General features: G+C 41.6%; 1 protein-coding gene across 1 annotated transcript; it reads right to left on the reverse strand.

Annotated features, from left to right (window-relative positions):
- Positions 1–1,479: 1,479 nt before the first annotated feature.
- Positions 1,480–18,083, reverse strand: LOC146364972 (synaptophysin-like). The gene is made up of 8 exons (XM_084916432.1): positions 17,959–18,083; positions 12,396–12,461; positions 8,567–8,691; positions 8,082–8,280; positions 7,818–8,009; positions 4,996–5,211; positions 4,538–4,618; positions 1,480–3,480 (listed from the first exon to the last, which is right to left on the reverse strand). Exons 1-7 carry the CDS (start codon positions 18,073–18,075, stop codon positions 4,553–4,555), a joined length of 981 nt encoding a protein of 326 aa, XP_084772558.1. The 5' UTR covers positions 18,076–18,083; the 3' UTR covers positions 1,480–3,480; positions 4,538–4,552.
- Between the last annotated feature and the right edge of the window lie 722 nt (positions 18,084–18,805).

Raw genomic sequence — 18,805 nt, forward strand, 5'->3', positions numbered from 1 at the left:
ACTGTGCTTTAGGCTCGACCTGTTCATCAATAAATAATAAAATATTCAGTCAGTGAACTTTATTCACATGATGAACTTGAGTGGCATCCCACTATTAATCCATAGACTTTAAAATGATGTTGGCTCACCCTTTGCAGCTATAACAGTTTCAACTCTTTTGGGAAGGTTTTTCACAAGGTTTTGGAGTGTTTATGGGAATTTTTGAAAATCATTCCAGAAAAACATTAGTGAGGTCAGACACTGATGCAGGACGAGCAGGCCTGGTTCACAGTCTCCACTTCAGCTATTCTGGTGGGTCCAGGTCAGGACTCTGCGCAGGCCAGTCATATTCTTCCACACCAAACTCTCTCACCCTTGTCTTTCTGGACCTTGCTCTGTTCACTGGTGCGAGGCATGTTGGAACAGGACCACCAGACTCGTCCATTGCTAGATGGAGAAGAGTGATTTGTCACTCCAGAGAACATGTCTCCACTGCAGTAGAGTCCAGTGTGCTTTACTCACTGCATCTCACCCGCTGATGTAAGGCTTAGGTGCAGCTGCTCAGCCATAGAAACCCAAAAGCGCTATACAAATACAGGCCATTTCCATACGGACGTTTCTTAAGCCAATCTGAGGGCAAATAGGAGTTTGGACGTCTGTAGTGACTGACTCTGCACCTAGTTGGTGACCTCTGTGCGCCTCAGTACCTGCTGACCCCATTCTGTGATTTTTATGTAGCCTACCACTTCATGGGTGTTGTTCAAAAATCACTTTCACTTTCATATAATACTGCTATCAGCTGACTGGAGTATTTAGTAGAAACAAAATTTCACGGCCAGACTTGTTGCACAGGCGGCATCATATCACAGTACCACGTTGGAATTCACCAAGGTCAGAGCAAGTCGTTCTTTCACAAATGTTTGTAGAAGCAGTCTGCATGCCTGGGTGCTTGATTTTATACACCTGTGGTCCTGGAAGTGACTGGAACACATCAGAAACTGAGCAATGTTTCCTGCACCCCGATGAATTTATGCCACAAAGAATTAAGGTAGCACCAAAGACAAAAGGAGGTCCAACAGGGTACTCGCACATTGAATGGTCAGAGTAGAAAGCACTATATAGAAGTATTGGTATAAAAGTAGCTGTCCATTTGCCAAGTATCTATTTAAGCGTCTAGCACAGGGGTGGGCAACTCCAGGCCTCGAGTGCTGGTGTCCTGCAGGTTTTAGATCTCACCCTGCGTCAACACACGTGAATCAAATGATTGTTCATTACCAGGCCTCTGGAGAACTTCAAGACATGTTGAGGAGAACATTTAGCAATTTGAATCAGCTGTGTTGGATCAAGGACACATCTAAAACCTGCAGGACACCGGCACTCGAGGCCTGGAGTTGCCCACCCCTGGTCTAGCATGTGCATTTCCCATATAGTGTCCTTTTCTTCCCAGTTTCATTTCCCCTTCATTTGCTCACTTGACTGTATAAAGACACAAAATCAGACTGAGATGAGTTTGTCGTTTATTGAAACTTTCCATTGAATAAACACAGCAGGGGGAATTGGGTTGGGGATGTCTCCATAGCAACAAGTCACACACATCATCACTGTCAACACCATCGCCATGGTTACTGATGCCGAGTAGACTATTGTGACACAAGAGGACACATCACAGAGGTGGAGAAGAGGATGATGAAGAATAAAGAGGGAGGGTAAAAAAAAAAAAAAAAAAAAAAAAAAACAAGGAAAGAAAGAAAAGTGAATGGAGGAGAATTAAAAGCATAAAAGATGAGAGAAAGGATTAAAAGAGCCAATGAAGTGGTATGGACAGGTAATGGTCTCACACACGCACACACACACAGGAAACAGGAAGTAGAATCACACTGATCTTCAGATACTGAACGACACAAGCAGTAAACACGTCACCATGCGGGAGGAAGATACCGACGCTAAAAACAGCTTCACTTTCAAGAAAAACAACCCAAGAAGAAGAGGAGGAAGAAGCATCACTTTTATATAGACCCAGAACTTTCCAGAAAGACTCGATTGGCTAACAGAAGACAAATTAAAATAAATGTAAAAAACAATTTCAACATTTCAAAGTAGCTCGCTGACAGAAGCATCCATCTGAAGATTTAAGCCAATAACTGAGATCAACATGTAAGTCATGGAGGAATCTTAACTGAATTTTGTGCTCTGAATTTTCACATCGCCACCATTTAGAATGGGAAAAGTGAGTTTCCAAGTGGGGAAATTTACCCCCATCAAGGTGGAAAAACTCTAAGAAACCAGTCATCTAAAATTTTGGTCTGCCATTGAGTTGTTGATGCCACAAATGTAGACTCATAGCACAACAACTTGTATCAGGATGTAATCATCAGCTGCTGTCCGCATAGAAACCGTTTCCAGGTAAAGATATTTATCGTGTACTGGAAACAGCTGTTGCTTAAAACCTCTGATCTTTGTGAACAAAGCAAAGTCAGAGGCTTTGCATAAGTCAGTCCAAATAATTATCCCATACTTGGTCTTCCATTCATTTGTCTCTCTTTAGGCTCCCCACCTCCAAAAGCCCACCTTCACTTTCTAATTGGTTTAAATCTGGAAGCCCTTTGAGGGGCAGTGAACTGTACTGCCTGCTCCTGATGGGCGTTTCCATTGCATCATAGCAGTACATCGAAATCATCAGATTGGTCTTAGCCGAGTTTAGACCCAAAGTAGAAGCCAGTAGAATCAGATCTGGCTTAGTTTTAGCGGCGGTGATTGTCCAGATGGACGTTTCTGCAGCTGGAATGTAACACACAGCAGATCAAAGTTCGGCTGAGCCCATTAAACACACAAACTGTGCAAACTGTAATGACGAGGGGCCATTTTGGATCCAGTTTCCACCGGGCGTCACTGTGATGCTGTAGGCCGGACTGGGTTTTACTACGTGCCCAGATTGACATCACTTCCTGTTTGATATTTACATGCAGCGGGGAGGTGATGTTGGCAGACGCTCTGTTAGTTTGTTTAATGTGGTTCTCATTTTGGTTTAAATCGGGTTTTCATTGGATTTTTCTCAGTGTGGACCCAGTCTCAACAGCTTCACGATTGGCTGGTGTGAATCTGGTTTGCTGATGTAAGGAGGCGGGGCATAAAACTTTGGGCAGGGCAGCTCAATAGGAAACAGGAAACATTTCAGTCTATATTATATATCTGTTCATAGTGATATCTATACAACACAAACATACATTCTCTCCACAGATTAATTAATATGAATAACTCTTATCAACATCGTCACTGGTTTCAGGTTTCTATTCGTCACCGATGTCTTGGTGGATTCTTCAAGTTGTGGATTTATTATCTATAACTCTTTTTTAGTCATTTACACATCAATTCATTGTAGTGAACATCTAACCCCCCCTTTCCCCTCATCCCTCCCCCACCCCACCCATTAACTTTGCAGCCAGGAGTGTCACATTGTGGGTTGGTTGCAAGCGACCCACTGTTGGTTCACTCCGACTTGTCCTGTGAAGGAAAGACAAATGGAAAAAAATCAGATTAAATAAATAAAAAAAGCTGCTGGCTTTTTTCAAATGACCTTCATTCACCGACGAGTCTTTTTGAAAAAGCAACATTAACCTCGAGTTTAATGTTTTGCGTCAGTGACTAAAAACTAATCCTCATCCTGGAGAAACCAGAAACAAAAATACAATATTTAATCTTTAAAATTTACAGTCAAATCCCTAAAAATAGCGAGAGAAAATAAACGAGGATGACATCTTAGTCCCCCTATAGAGCCCCAAACATTTCACAACATTCCTACGCATGAATATGAAGCTTTACCTTCATGATTGTTTCAATAAATACACAGCAGATGAGCACAGTATTAGCTCACATATTTAAAGATGTGAAAAAACATTCTGATAGAGGTCCTTGGGTTTGGTTAATTGGCAAAACTGCAGTTCCATTAATGGCCACTTGAGGCAGACTCCAAAAATCAGCCAATCCCCAGAGACTGCTGTGTTAAAGTGTCTGGCTTCACATCAATAAAATAAAAATCATGTTTAGAGCCTGGTACAAAGCCTGAGCATTCATTAAATATATTTTTGGATATTGTGATAGAACAGTGGAGAGCAGACAGGAAATCTAGGAGAAAAATGAGGGCGAAGATGAACAGTAAGTGGCCTTTAGGTGGATTCCACTCTGGACCTTTGCATTAGCCTTATGGTGTATGGGTTACCTACTCAACCTGCTAAACTGAACTGGGACCCTCTTGTATTTTTAACTAAACTGAGAAATATGATGGCTCGATGTGAGGGATGTGCCATCGAGTGGTTTGCTCTTCAGTTTTGGTGAGTGAAATTCTAGTGTTTTAATAGTCTGTTAATAATTGGAAGATATCTGTGTGCATGCTTTGCACCTAGCTGATGTCGTCGTACTGCAACCTCAGTTTTAAATATGGAAACTTCTGACTCCAAGAAACAGAAATTAGAGGGCCCAACATACTAAAAGTGATGCTCCAAATTGAACTTTCAACTTAAATGCAGCAAGGAGGCACTTCACTAAGCCTCCACAATCTCACCTTCTTCCTGTCAGCTCACATCTGGTTGGAGAAGGAGGTGGGCGCCCCCTGCTGGCCATAGCCCTGACCATACTGCGCTTCCTGGACGACAAAAAATAAAAAATAAAAAAAATACATAGGATGAATTCAGCCTGCTATTCAGTTTTCTTGATTAATGATCACTTATTTTGTATGTAAAATGTCAGACTGAAAGACTAAAAGTCAATCTACAGTCATGGGCAGCAAAGTGTTTCTGTTTTAAACAATTATCATATACATTAATTATCACATATAATGTAATTAACTGACCCATCATCTGAATAGCAGATGTTACAGATGTCTGTTCTGATCAAACAGGTCATCAGGAGATAAATTATGTTTCAACCAAAATCACATCACCGAGTCACAAAGCTTCAGCTAAACTCTTCCCTTGAGGTTCCAGGTTTGACGTTACCAGCATCATCAGTGCGTCTGCTCACCTGGTTGTATCCCTGCTGGCTGTAGTCAGGTTGGTAGCCTCCCTGGTTGCTGGCATACGGGTCTTGCTCATAGGCTCCCTGCTGGCCGTAGGCATCGGGTGCGGCAGGCTTGCTCTCAGGAGGCGGAGCCCGCATGAAGGGAGCGATGATGCCCGTCTCCTTAAAGACGAACCAGAGGTTTCCAACCCACAGGATCAGGTTAATGAAACCAAATGCCTGCAAGAGGAGAGGGTGAGGGTTATCACGTCATTCTCTGTTACCAAATTCAGATTCTGATAGAAGTGCCAAGAGCTGCACTTCCTCCAATGGCCACTTCTGCAAAACCTAGTCAATCCCAATAGACTCCCATGTTAAAATAGCTTAGAACTTTGCAGTTGAATGCATCAGTATTTTTTTTTTTTTTTTTTTTTTTTTTTTTTTTTTTTTAAATATAGCACCGATTCACAACAGTCATCTCAAGGTGACCTCAAGGCAAAAACCCTACAATATTAGAAACAAACCCCAAAAGACAGATGACCTACTATGAGCAAGCACTTGGCCACTTGGCAACAGTGGGAAGGAAAAACTCCCTTTTGACAGGAAGAATCCTCTGGTAGAATGACAGCTGGGCTGCGACAGCTTAGGAGTGAGAAGAGGCAGGCAGGACAAAAGACAGAAATTCACCTGTTTTAGGTGAATGGGGATAACTCGGCCATTTAAAGTATATTATGGCTTTAAGTTTTGCATTATTGGGGTTGAGGCCTCACTGAGTTACTAAATATAGCAAATGCAATCTTCAGTGCTTTAAGAGTTTCTTTCAGCTCCAAGAGGTTCCCAAATCCACCCTCATTTGATAAAGAACTGATTTTGTTTTCTTTTTTTTTTTAATGCCTTCTACCATCCAAAGTACAAACAATAACTGAAAATAAACTGTATTCATTAGCTTAAGTTAGCATCCCGATTAATAAAAGTAAATCATGGAGGCACCTTGAAATTTAGGGGCATAAAGGTTTTTTTCTTCTTCATGTATTTAGGTTACAGTAACAGGGAGCAGGGTTGATAGTGAAAATGAAAAGAAAAAGATCACCTGTCTCACGATCAATCATCTAAAGCAACCGACAGCGCACAAGATAAGTGAAGAGGAGCAGGAGTGACAGAAGGGTAGCAGCAAGAGAGAAAGGGGAGGTTTACAAGATGGTAATGACACCTGCTATACTGTATGGTTTGGAGACAGTGGCACTGACAGCAAGACAGGAGGTCGAGCTGGGTGTGACCAAGATTAGAAATGAGTCCATCAGAGGGACGGCTCAGGTCGAGCGGTTTGGACACAAAGTCAGAGAGGCAAGGCTGAGAGGGTTTGGGCATGTACACTGATCGACTGGATTTTTAAGATGGAGCTGCTAGGTAGGAGGAAAAGAGGACGACCTCAGAGAAGATCTATGGTTCTAGTGAAAGAGGACATGCAGAGGGTTGATGTGGCGGAGCAGGAGGAGGATGCTACGGATAGGGTCAGATGGAGGAAGATAATCCACTAAAGCGAAAGGTAGAAAGGAAGAGGAGGAAAATAAGGAGGACAAAGTGTGAGTGCCCCGTCAGCAGTTACTTCATCAGTACAAAAACAGCCAGGTGTCAAATCTGTCTTACTTTAAGGCAGAATTAAACATGTCACTGACCTGAAACAAGTGAATTTAAACCCATCTTCAATAAACATCAGAAAGAGTTTGATCCAGCACCAGTTTTCTTTATAATCCGGTGCTAAACGTGTCATTGTTATTTAGTTTATGTCATTTAGTTGATATATCTGAAATCTTGCTTCTTTGACATGTTGAATTTTTTTTTTTTTTTTTTTTTTTTTTTTTAAATCTCTCATTAATCTTAAGCTCGAGTTGAAGACTACTGGACTTCCTTTTTTAAGACCGCTTCTTCTGTTCTAACTGCTCATGAGTTCCTCTTGAGGCGCTGTTATGAGCCAGGTCATTGTTTCCGTGTGGTACTGTCACTCACCACACCAGAGGGGGGCGTTGTTTGTACTCTGATGTTTGTGCTATGTAAGTTTCCAGGTGGAGGCTGACCATCGGTGGAAGATGGAATGAGGCCGGCTACAAATTGGGACCTGACTAGGCCGGCAGCCCCTCCTGCTTCCTGTTTCCAGCGAGCTGCGCGTTTGGCCCCGTGTGCTGTGTGACTGAGTTTTCTGGGATTAGAAGAGCTAGGCTGCAGTGTAAATAGTGTAAAAAGACCTCTAACTGGACATGGTAGCTGTAGGGGTGGGAAGACGTTGCTTTTTAGAACCTTTTTCTCCTGTTTTGGTTAGTGAAGACAGGTAAGAGGCTTGTATTTTCTTTTGTGGTTTTATCACTATAGGTAAGTTAGTTCTGTTTTATTTCTAGTGCGTTTTGTTTGTTGTTTTGGCCATGCCCACCCTGACGCTCATTACCTCTCCAGTTAATAAAACAACTAGTCATTGTAAAGCCGTGGCTGTGTGATTGACTTCTTTGCGATCTTCTTTTGCTTTCCTTGTGTTGCACTCTGGCTCTAGGCCGGTGTGTAACAGGCGCCGTCACTTTGGACATGGTCCCGAGAGTCTCTTACCTACTCTGTCATCAGGCGAGTCGTCAGGGTCACACCTTGGCTCATGTGAAAGAAGTCCAATTTCTTTTTACTCGAGTGCTTAAGACTCTCGTGCCCTGGATGACTCAGAACCTACAGACATTTCTCAGTAATATTCTGTCCTTTATAGAGGTCAGTACTGACATTCTAGTATTGTAGTATCCATGAACTTCTCAAAGTTTCCCCATCCTATGGCAAGACTCAGATGTGCTCAGGCCCAGTGAAAGTCTTACCACAGAGGTGTTCAATCCAGACATAACCGGGTCGTGGACTTCACGGCAGCTGTTCTCATCCTCTTTACAGGCGGGGATCATAGTGATGACTTCATCCGGGTTGGTCGCAGTCTTTACGTCGGACAGACCTTTGGCCCAGGCTGCCGAACTCACCAGCCACATGAAGGCAAACACTCCAGTGACTCCCAGGTCCTGAAACGGCACAAAGACAGAGTGAGGCAGGTTTTTCAGAGGTCAACTGGGAAGTCGGGTGGCTGTACTTACGATCAGTGGGCCCTTGTTGTTCTCCTTGTACTTTTCAAAGAAGAAGACGTAAATGCTGAGAGCCGCTGTAGAGTACAGGAAGGCGAAGACGCCGATGGTGACAAAGAATTCGGCCGAGGAGGAGTAGTCGCCAACCAGGAAAATCGGTTCTTTATTCTCAGACTTACAGGTGGGGGCATGAAAATACTCCTGGTGGAGTCTGACAGAGGAGTTTAAAGTTATTGAAGGTGAAGATAAAGTGAAGTTGGCAAGAAATACAACATTTGGTTCAGACATTGGTGACCAACAAGAACTAATACACAGTTAATAACTTTAGAGCTCCGACAGTCACACCATCTGGTCAAAACACCCCTCAAAGCTTTGGACCCAGGGGTCCTGCCTGAGGAGCATTTATAAATAAAAGTGAGCTGAAAGAAGTTTAAATATTTAATTTTTATTCAATAATTTTTAGCTTCAGAGTTTATGGCGTCTGTGCGTGTTCTGACCTGAAGGGATACTCAAACTCCACTTCTATTTTCAGGTCGCTCTGCGTCCGGTTCTTGCACTCCACTGCAATCTTGAACATCCCGGAATAACTGCCACAGGTGGAGAAGGCGAAGATGGCGAAGAACTGGGGAGGAAGAAGGAGGAGCAACAACACATCACAAGCATTACTTGCAGCAGTGGTATCCTCCTGTATGTGGCATAGCACAGCATTTTCATCTGACTCCTAAAGTTGTTCCAGGTTCTAATTTCCATTTCCTTTTAGTCTGACCAAAATCCAAAACACTGATGTATTCGTGGTTTTGCACAGAGGTCACTCTTTTTGACTCAACAGACTAGAAAAAAAATAAATAAAAAAAATCATGATTATATCACAAAGAGACTGAAGACTTATTTGCCTCCAAGAGGAGAAGCTGTGTTTTTGTAGAGAAAGTTATTTGGGTTCATTAGGACGGCTTAATTAATTTTTTATTGATAAAATAAATAAATTCAGCACTTGCAGGCAGGTTTTTGCAATTGCTCAAATATTGCACTGAATTTAGCAACACTAAACTGTTACATGCATTTATAGACTCGCTTTAGGATGAAGAAACTGACATGATTGTGTCACCTGACCTTTGACCTGCAAACAGCATCCTCAGTAAAAACAATTTTTCATGGACGTGACCTTCCTGTGGCTAAAAATTGCTGCCATTTTTAAAAAAAAATACATATATATGCAGTTCTGCTGAAGCAGAGGAGGCGCTGGCTCCTGCAGGATGATGACTCATCATCACGTCTATGTTTAGTGACTCATTGCAAAGCTTTGCGTATCAGACAGGAACCGAACCAACAACCGCCTCGGCCTCACAGAGCTGTGCACACCGACTTCAGCGGCCTGATGAAAACAGGCTTCACGTTGAGTCAGCGGGAGGAACTTGGTGACGTTTTTGCTACAGAACGTGGAGGAAAGTGAAACCAGGGTCATCATTAAGATGTTCGCAGCCTTGCGCGATTTACATGCATGAAGATCCAGATGATTTATTTTCATCATCTTGTATCCAGGAGTCAAAATTTAAACTCCTGTATGTATAATATGATGTGGTTTGTAAGGAGGTCTGCAGTTTTTGCTAGTTTTTATTTTTTTTAAATTTCCAAACCCCTTATAGTCCCCAATCATGGGGCGACCACTCTACCTACTGAGCTATCCCTGCCCTGTGATTGGGGGCAGGGATAGGGATTTTGAGATTGTTCTGCTTTTACCTGCTGATAACTAAAAACCTGACACTCAGCACACCTACTTTGAACCAGGGTAGATATGTTACTGTGCAAAAGAAAGTGCAAAAAACAAAAAAGTGTGCACATCTAAGAAGAAACAGGCTTGATACCAGACCATTGTTGGAACAAATCGTTGCCAAAAAGATCCCACTAGTGCTCCCGCTTTGCCACTAGTGTCACAACTAGAGTCCCAAAAAGCGTCCCTGCTTTTCTACAGCTGTTGCCACATCTGTAGACACCAGCTGTGATGCTCTTCTAGCCAACACTCAGACACATGTGAGGACCAGCAGTGAGGCTCAAACAGCCGAGTCTTTGATGAACCGCTGCTTCGACTGTCCCCATTTCCCTATAAATTTGCCATAAAACATCCACACAATTCTGAAAATTCACACTTGGTCCTTGCAAGGAGGCTGCATGAACCCACATCCACGTTGCCAAGTAGGGATTGGGCCGTCTGACTGTGACCATCTGCTCAGTCAGTGTGTGGGTGTGCGATATTTAATACCATACATACAGTACTGAGAGCTGAAGCTGTTACATCACTTCCCATCCAGCCTTCGGCATCTCAGTGGAATTTGTGAATAAGCCATTTCCTTGTTGTTTGAAGGTTTAGAAAAGGTTTTATGTTTTCAGACTTGTTTTATAGAGTTGATCTGACAATGTAATACAACATATATATGAAGTTAAGTCAACATGCGCCCTGTCAGCTAGTGTGTGAAGGTCAGCCTGGACTGAGATTTAGCAGTTTTTGTTTTTGGGACGTCCATCTAACTAAAAGCTCACATTTAATCTGAGGTATTGAGTCACACTGGCTGAGACCTCCCATGCTTTATTCCCCATTTCTCTTGGTGAAGCATACAGTGATCTCCACAGACAGCACTTTCAACAGGATCTGTAATCACTGATGAAGCTATCAGTGTCCGATCTCTCTTACCTGCTAATTAAATCATTAAGACAACCGATCTATGCCTATGTCTATGCTTGTTTTCAATCTTCACAGAAGTCTGTACCTGAGACCCTCTGTTATCAATGTGAGATGTCGAAACCGTTACATACAACACATGAACATCGCTGCTGCTAAAAATATGATCATATTATAAACAAAGAACCACGACCAGGGATTCTTTTGACGAGTCTGGTGTGAAAATGTAAATAAAAGGAGTCTAAAGGAGCTTGCAAAGAAAAAGCGTCTGAACTTCTTTAAGTTGCTTGAAGACGTTTTACCTCTCATCTGAGAAGCTTCTTCAGTTCTAGTGTCACATGGTGGAGAGTCCCAGATTTAAACCACGTAGGAGTATCCCCCCAAAGGAGGGACAAAATGACCCCCCCGTGTGACCCACACCCGTTTTCACACCTTGGCTCAAGTGATTAGGTAGAGGATCATCAGGAGGTCCTTTTGTCCCTCTTTGAGGGGATTGACCCTAGAACTGAAGAAGCTTCTTGGATGAGAGGTAAAACGTCTTCAAGCAACTTAAAGTCCAGACGGTTTTTCCTTCCAAGCTCCTTAGACTACAATGACCTGGATGACTGAGAACCTTCACAGACATAAATAAAAGGAGACGTTTTATATGCTAAAGGTTGTTTTGAGCAGATACTTATATCAGATGATGAAATGACTCCTGAAATTTCACTGAAAATTCATTTTAAGTTGTTTTTTCCCCCCACAGTGAACAATCATAAATCAGATCAAACAACCAGGAGTACCGTTGCTTGTTTCTGCTACTGTAACATAGTTTAAACTATGATACATCCCATGATGCTGAAGCACACTGAGTTTTTTGTAATGAAAACTTTAATACATCTGAAAAATTCATGTGTATATCTCCTGCACCTATGAAGTTATGAGGTCCCTAAAATGTTTTTAAAAACCCTCCAGACTGAGCTGATGTACGAGGTTTTATCCACAACGAAAAACCAAAAGAAGAGCGAGTTGAGCGGAGCTGTACACTCAACATTAAACAGTTTAACTATTGTTGTAATTAATGAAACCACCAAGTTAAATGTTTAGAAAAAAAAAAAAAAAAACAACAAAAAAACAACAACACACATACACTAAAGCACAGTGGGGGGAGGAACAACAACATTTTAAACCACAACAATCTCCCTACAGCGCCCCCTGCTGTGTGGATGCTGGCATCTACAATTTATTTCAAAATAAAACCAGAAGGTTAGCTCGTTAATAGTAGGAGCTGAATCATACCTGCAGTTAGTGAACTTTTAGCAGCTTAAAGGCTACAAACATAGAATAAAACTGATACAGTATAAGATTTTTATGTTTTATTATATGTTTTTATTACAAGTCATGAATGCGTACTTTAAATATTAACATTAAAGCTGGTCAGCTGTTAAACAGAAGAAAATTTTTCGTTCATACATGATCATGGATATGTGTGAATTGTACTTTCATCTAAGGTGAACCATTAAACTCTGATGGTGTATGATGTTTCTGAGCTTTAAACATGAACGTGAACTCAGCTCCGGGAGTTATACGTCCTTAAAAACTCTGGAGGATACAGTGCATCTGTGCTGTGGTTGCAGGTTTTTGTGGTGCAGCTGTTGGTCTGATGAACTCACCCATTCTAGGACCTTAATGAAGCCCAGAGGAACCTTCAGCACCCTGAACTGACCCTGGGCCACCAGCTGCAGACAGAAAGACACACACTGGTTAATTATGTTCATCCGAGCAGCCTGACGAAAGACGAGCACGCGGTTCTCCTGCTGTTCAGGAGCACTTTCACTCAGGGCCAGAACATCATAAACAGCAGCATCATTTCTGCTAAATGACACATTTGGAAGAAAACTTTTTCCCCAAAATATTTCCAAACTTTTCTGTACTTTAAAACCATCCTAGAAAAACAAAAACAAGCAAACCAACACCTACAGAGATGCTAGGTGGCAGAGAGGAGGGTCAGCGTGGTTTGATGGACTTATTTCTATTAACCATCAACGACATGTTTAGACTTTCTATCAAGAGAAACTTTGAGCTCAACTGTTGTTATCAATAATAACGATTCACTGAGAATATTGGCAACATTAAAAAAAAAAACAAAAAAAAAAAACAAAAAAAAAAAAACATTCCCATCATACCGAGTCAGCTGACTTAATGAATGATTCAGACTGCAGGTCTAAAATGCAGACACTGGGAGTGGAGAGGAGACCGTCATGATAATCTCATCATGCAATAAGCAACAGAATTTATCTGTATATAATATTTTTGTATGCATGTTATTCACAACTGCACAACAAAGTAGTTTCTTTATTGCAATAATCTGAACAGTTTTTCTTATGTTGTAGGAGACGATCTAACTGCACATGGAAACCCGCTGTTTGCTGTGTAATAGTCCTTCAGTCTTATTGATCCTTGCATGTGTTTCTGGATGTTGAAATGATTTTCTCACCACTTCATTTCAGCTTTAATGAAAAAAAGCTGGACTCATTTTCACTGATCGGGAGAAGATTTGTTGTGCAGGGAAATTTTAAAAATGTCAGAACAACAACTTTGTTCTGATTCCAGAGCGTTTCAGGGACGTTTTTCTACACGCAGGAATGAAGAAAAACTGGCAAATGTTTTTGGATCGTTTGAAAAATATTTGGAACAATTCAACGCAGAAATCTTCAGAATTAACAGAATTGGATGTGAATGACTTAACAGATTTATTATGATTTTTGAGACTTTGATAATGATCCAATTACTTGAGAACAAATGCATGAAATTCTTTAAACATTGCAAAAATCATTGCCAGATTATCTGAAATCATCACCTCTTTTTCTGGGAACACTTTCATGTTTCAGCTTTTTGACAATGACTGAGTCACTGCTTTGATTATTCTTCATTTAAAATGAGTTAAACATGTACCTAAACATGAATTATAATGCGTTCAATGTCACAATCCTTCATTTTAAATTGAACTTCATTTCAGATTTAAATACACATCAAGCACATCTTGCAAACAGACAGCATCATGCACCGTGTTCAAACAAACAGATCTATTCTTCCTCTCAGATTTCAACCTGCTGCTCGGCTCGTGGGATATTCAACACTCGCATAAAGGTGCCAAGGATAAGGTATTAAACAGGCTTTAGGGATATTATAGTATTACATTCATTACCAAACATAACTGCAGACACACTTATGGCTCAATAAAAGAATAAAAACAAGCAAAAAGTTATTTTTGTAATCAAATACAGTTAATTTCACTTTATAATGGCAGTATTTTAACCCAAAATCACTTATTACTTTAAAAGGTTCTGTTTAATAATCAAAGTACTTCCAGTAAATTTTTATTTTATTGTATATTGTGACTTTACATTATAAAGTAACTTGAGACACATGTGGTGAACTGGCACTACTTTATATAAAACCAAAAAAAAGAGATAACACTGTCTATAACACTGTCTCTGAGGTTGGTTATGACAGGCTGCCAATCTGACGCAGGGCTAATGAAAATATAATGAAGTAAAAATAAACAACAATGGAAAAACAGGAATTTATAGAATGCTTTTGCCTTCACTTTATATGCAGACATATTCCAGAAATGAAAGAGTGAAGACTGAAAGACTCAAATGTTGCAGATAACAGTTTAAAGCAGAATAAAAATGCACGAGATCCTTAACTGCAAATAGTAATTAATTAAATGCTGATATTTTAAACTGATGAATACTCAGACGGCGCTGAGGTCGACTCAGACTTCTAGGAGTTTTGCACTGGTCTGCCTGAGCGGGCTCATCTCAGGAGGAGCAATGCCAGAATCTGTTGTTAACATCCAATAAAACCAGCCAGCAGAGCTGAAATGATTGGTTACTGACAGAGACTCTGACAGTAGGAGGGAACATCGTTCAGTTGTTACCTTTCACAGTTAAACTGGAGCTTTATCGAATAAAAGTATTCCCTTTTCAGTATTTGTTTACATTCAAAAGAAGCTACAGGAACAGTCAGTAAACACATGAATCTCATGGATAACTGACTGACACGCTTCAGTGTGCGAGACGGGAATTTGTTCCGTCTCCATTGGTGACGTGCAGTACGGGAAGCTCCACAGGGGACTGAGCCGTCTCCATTCCTGTTCACCTCGTACCTGCGACATCAGAGCTGAATAAACTGATCAGGAAGGTGGGTCTGTGATTGGCTGCAGAGTGGACACATTTATCCATCAACTGCTGTAATACAGCAGTTGAGGTAGCAGACAAACCGCCGATTTAATTTTAAAAAGTGATGCACAGCACAGTAATTTAGTCTCCATGGCAATGTGCCACTCTCCACCATGTTGTGAATTTTTTTGCTTGGCAGTTTGTGCGTTCCTGCTGAAACACCAGCACCATTTAATCAGCAACTTTAAAATAAAATGGCTTCTCAAACTAGAGTCTGTTCGTCCCACCAGACCAGAATCCCAACCTTTTGCACACCTGCAGGTCATAAAAAAATTCCCCGACTTTACTTCCCTTCAGGTAAAAACATTTCTTTCATTATTTTACAGATGTTCCCCATCCAACACAGACCACAGATCAGGGTTCCCAAAGGCTGTGGCACATGGGTGGGCCTTGGGACTTTGTGTCAAACATTACAACATCTGTGTAAAATATTTGCACCCACCAGTGCTACCCCTCAGCCTCCTAACAGACACAGCTACGGTACCAATTTCAAAATCCTATGTGGCCCTGCTCTCAAGTTTCACCAAGTTTTTCACCTTAAGGTCGAGGTCACCGAGACTCGAACTCATGAATGGTTGTTAGTAAATGGGCTAATATGTTGGCTCATTCTGCATTCACAAACTTCCATGCTGCTCGCCCGCCCGTCAGTGAGACGACAATGCCCCATCAGCCTTTTACAGCCGAGGGGTAAAAAGGTCACAAGCTCAGAGGAGGATAACCAGATACTGCAGCCATGCAAACTGCAGTGCCGTCATCTGACCATGTAATCAAGAGGAGAGCTGAAAATATTCCAGATATGATGTGAAATCCATTTCCCACAAATATGAAATTTTGGACAACGTGCTTGAAAACCACCTCCACAAACAATAGTGCACTCCTTTGAGATCTAAAATAGACTGCGCAGGATCATAGCCACGGGTTTTGGACTCATTTGTAGCCATCTGGTTGCAGATGGAAAGTGTTTGCTTTCTGGGATGTGGTTAACATGGCACAAAGCTATTTTATTATTATTTTTTTCAACCTCAAAACAAGATCTTTTTTGTCAAAAACAAGTGTGAAAATGGTGAACATACACATCCTTCGGCCTTTACCCTTCCTCACCTGGAGAGATTCTTCTTCTGAAGCACATCACAGCACGCTGAAAAAAAAAAAAAAAAAGACTAGAGTACTGCTAGACTGTTAAATTTAATGCACTGGGAGTACGAATGTGTTTTTAAACCACCATCATGTCAAACACACGCTGTGATGGGCCCAAAAGGTAGCTCAGCTTTACCGGCAAAAAAACAAAAAACAAAAAGGAGCATCAGCTAGAAATGTGTGAAACTGGACATCTGTACAGCTGCTGTGGTCTGTAATAAAAAGCATTTCTGAGCCCCTGATTTTTTTTTATTTTGTGCATCGTGTGAATATTAAAGCATTAAAGGGGACCCATTTGTTCCTCATGTCCAACGCCATATTTTTATTGTTGGACACTAGTAGAGTGACTGTGCAAGATTCCCAGAGTTTACAATGGTCCTTTTATGAGAAACAATCCAGCCTTATGTGCCTCCCCTTTGACCAAAACAGAATATTTGGTTGGGCCTCTGTGCTGGATTTCCCCTCTTTATGATACAAACAAGCCAAGAGCAGAAAAAAAGCCCTCACACCAAATGTTTTAGAGCTTCTCCTTCACAGAGATCATCACATAGGCTCAACTGGCCATATTTAATCTGAGTGTAACATTTATTCATGACAGAGTCAGGAAAAGCAAATGTGTCAGTTATATTTTTACATTAAAACATATTCTGGGAACAGAAATCGAGGATTTAAGAGTTTTCTGATTTTAATTGGTTCGTTTTAATCACCACAAGTTCATAAAAAATATTAAAGACGAAACGAGCAGTAACATCTGTAACACTTGTAAAAATGCTGCCCCCTGGTGGTGGACATAGTTAGATTCTGCAGAGGGAAACTACAAAAACTGCGTTTAAACGGAGGGACGTAAAATTCTGGAGTTTGTTATGGAGCGTAACACAGAACACTCAGATATGACATCATTAATTAAATGCAAGCGATCAAAGAGGCCGACAGAAGTCAGCTTTGGACTGAAATCATGTTTGACACAGAACAGCTTTCATCAGCTTTCCCGGGCTTTTTTTCTCCTCTGTAGTTTAAAACAGTAAAAATAAAGCGGCTGTGAAACAACAGCTGGATATGAAATATCGGGCTGTGATAGAAACGAACGGCGAAGCAATGCTGGCATTTCTCTCGGTCTCCATCTTAAAAGGTAGCTGATGAAGGAGAGGAGGAGAAGGGGTGGGAGGAAGAGGAGGAGCAGCTGAATCAACTGGGTGAACCCGCTTAGACCCGGGTTAAATAACGCGGATCAGGTAGAAGGAAAACGGCGAGAGAAAAACAGATCCGGGCAGACCCGCAACATCATCAGCATCAGCATCCCGAGCAGAGAGGACGCCCTCCCCCCCCCCCCCGGCTGCCATTTTACAAGCCTAGACACACACACAGACACACACACACACACACACACACACACACACACACACACACCATTTCATCACGGGCGCACGGGGCTGCTGACAATTTCATGTTTGTGCGTTTTTGTTTCAGGCCTCCTGCAGACACCGTGGCGCAGGGATGGAAACCCCAGACAGCCGCTCCTGTTTCCAAACCTCCCGCAGTCCGCCTCACATCCCCCTCCCTCCCACACACACACACACAGTGGTACAAACACACAAACATATGGACCACCATGAAGAACCGAGCCCGGTCCGGAGAGCCTCTCCCCTCCGTCTCTCCCTGTCCTCCTCCCGGGCATCCTCCGCCAGCTGTCGGAGCCGCCTCCTGCGGCCGACACGGAGATGCTTTACCGGGAGGCAAAATGCAAACAAATTCCGAACCGAAACACGAACACAACCCGAACCCACAGCTGATCAACCCGCAGCAGACAGGTGAAATATATATATATAAAAAGGCGGATGTGGAGTGTTTGTACCTGATTTACGACGTCCATCCTGCAGAGTGTCGAGAGGACCGAGAAGATCTGGGAGGGGGAAGGCGTGAGGGGGGTTGAGTGGAGGGGTCGGGACTGTGTCTGAGTCCACGACATCATTTTATTTACTATAAAAAAAACAACAAAGAAACATTTCAGATTAAAAAAAAACAAATATTAAATATGATTTAAAAAAAAAAAAAAAAGATTTATTTTATTAAATTAAAAATTTAGCTTTTATTTCTTGGGGAGGGGGGATTGCGTCATCACGGTAGAAGGTGGTGGTGACGTGCTTGTGATCATGTGACCCAATATAATCTGTAACGCAGATTTGTATTTTTATAACATTAAAACAAAAACCTCAGCTCATAATTTGATTTAACAGTTAACTCAAATAAACATTTAATGTTTACACAATTTAGGTACCAATATATGTTACAAATATAAGTAGATCTTAATCCTGAATCATTCAGTGGCTTTAATTCAATTTTTGTCAAAGTTTAAAGCCAAATTTCTGACAGACATTCGTATTGCAGTGGCATTCATCCTGGTCCCTCTGTGCCTGTGGGAGCACTCCTATACAAATCTTCCAAAATGAAATTCAGAGTAGACAAGGAACTGTTCCCATCAGTATCCACATGTGGGCAGAGGTATAAACAACATCTTTGACTGCATTATGGAGTTTCGATACAACAATAACTACTAATAATTATTTGATGCTAGCCACCTGATCATTTTTGGTTTTATGATACTGCAGTCATCCTGGTGTCAGTCAGAAGTCATGTGAGTCTGATAATGACCACAGTTAACAAAAATGAACATTGTGCTGTATTCAGGAGTACTTTAAGCT

The sequence above is a fragment of the Perissodus microlepis genome, chromosome 20, assembly GCF_051167445.1.
Source record: "Perissodus microlepis isolate ML-2025 ecotype Zambia chromosome 20, ASM5116744v1, whole genome shotgun sequence".
Lineage (NCBI taxonomy): Eukaryota > Metazoa > Chordata > Actinopteri > Cichliformes > Cichlidae > Perissodus > Perissodus microlepis.

Bases quoted from the DNA above. Each gene is read 5' to 3' on its own strand.
- LOC146364972 (XM_084916432.1), bottom strand. From the start codon at position 18,075: ATGATGTCGTGGACTCAGACACAGTCCCGACCCCTCCACTCAACCCCC. The intron at 8,281-8,566 runs GTCAGAACACGC...CTCCTCTGTCAG, and splicing joins GAGTTTGAGTATCCCTTCAG to ACTCCACCAGGAGTATTTTC. The intron at 5,212-7,817 runs GTAAGACTTTCA...CTCCTCTTGCAG, and splicing joins CTGGATTGAACACCTCTGTG to GCATTTGGTTTCATTAACCT.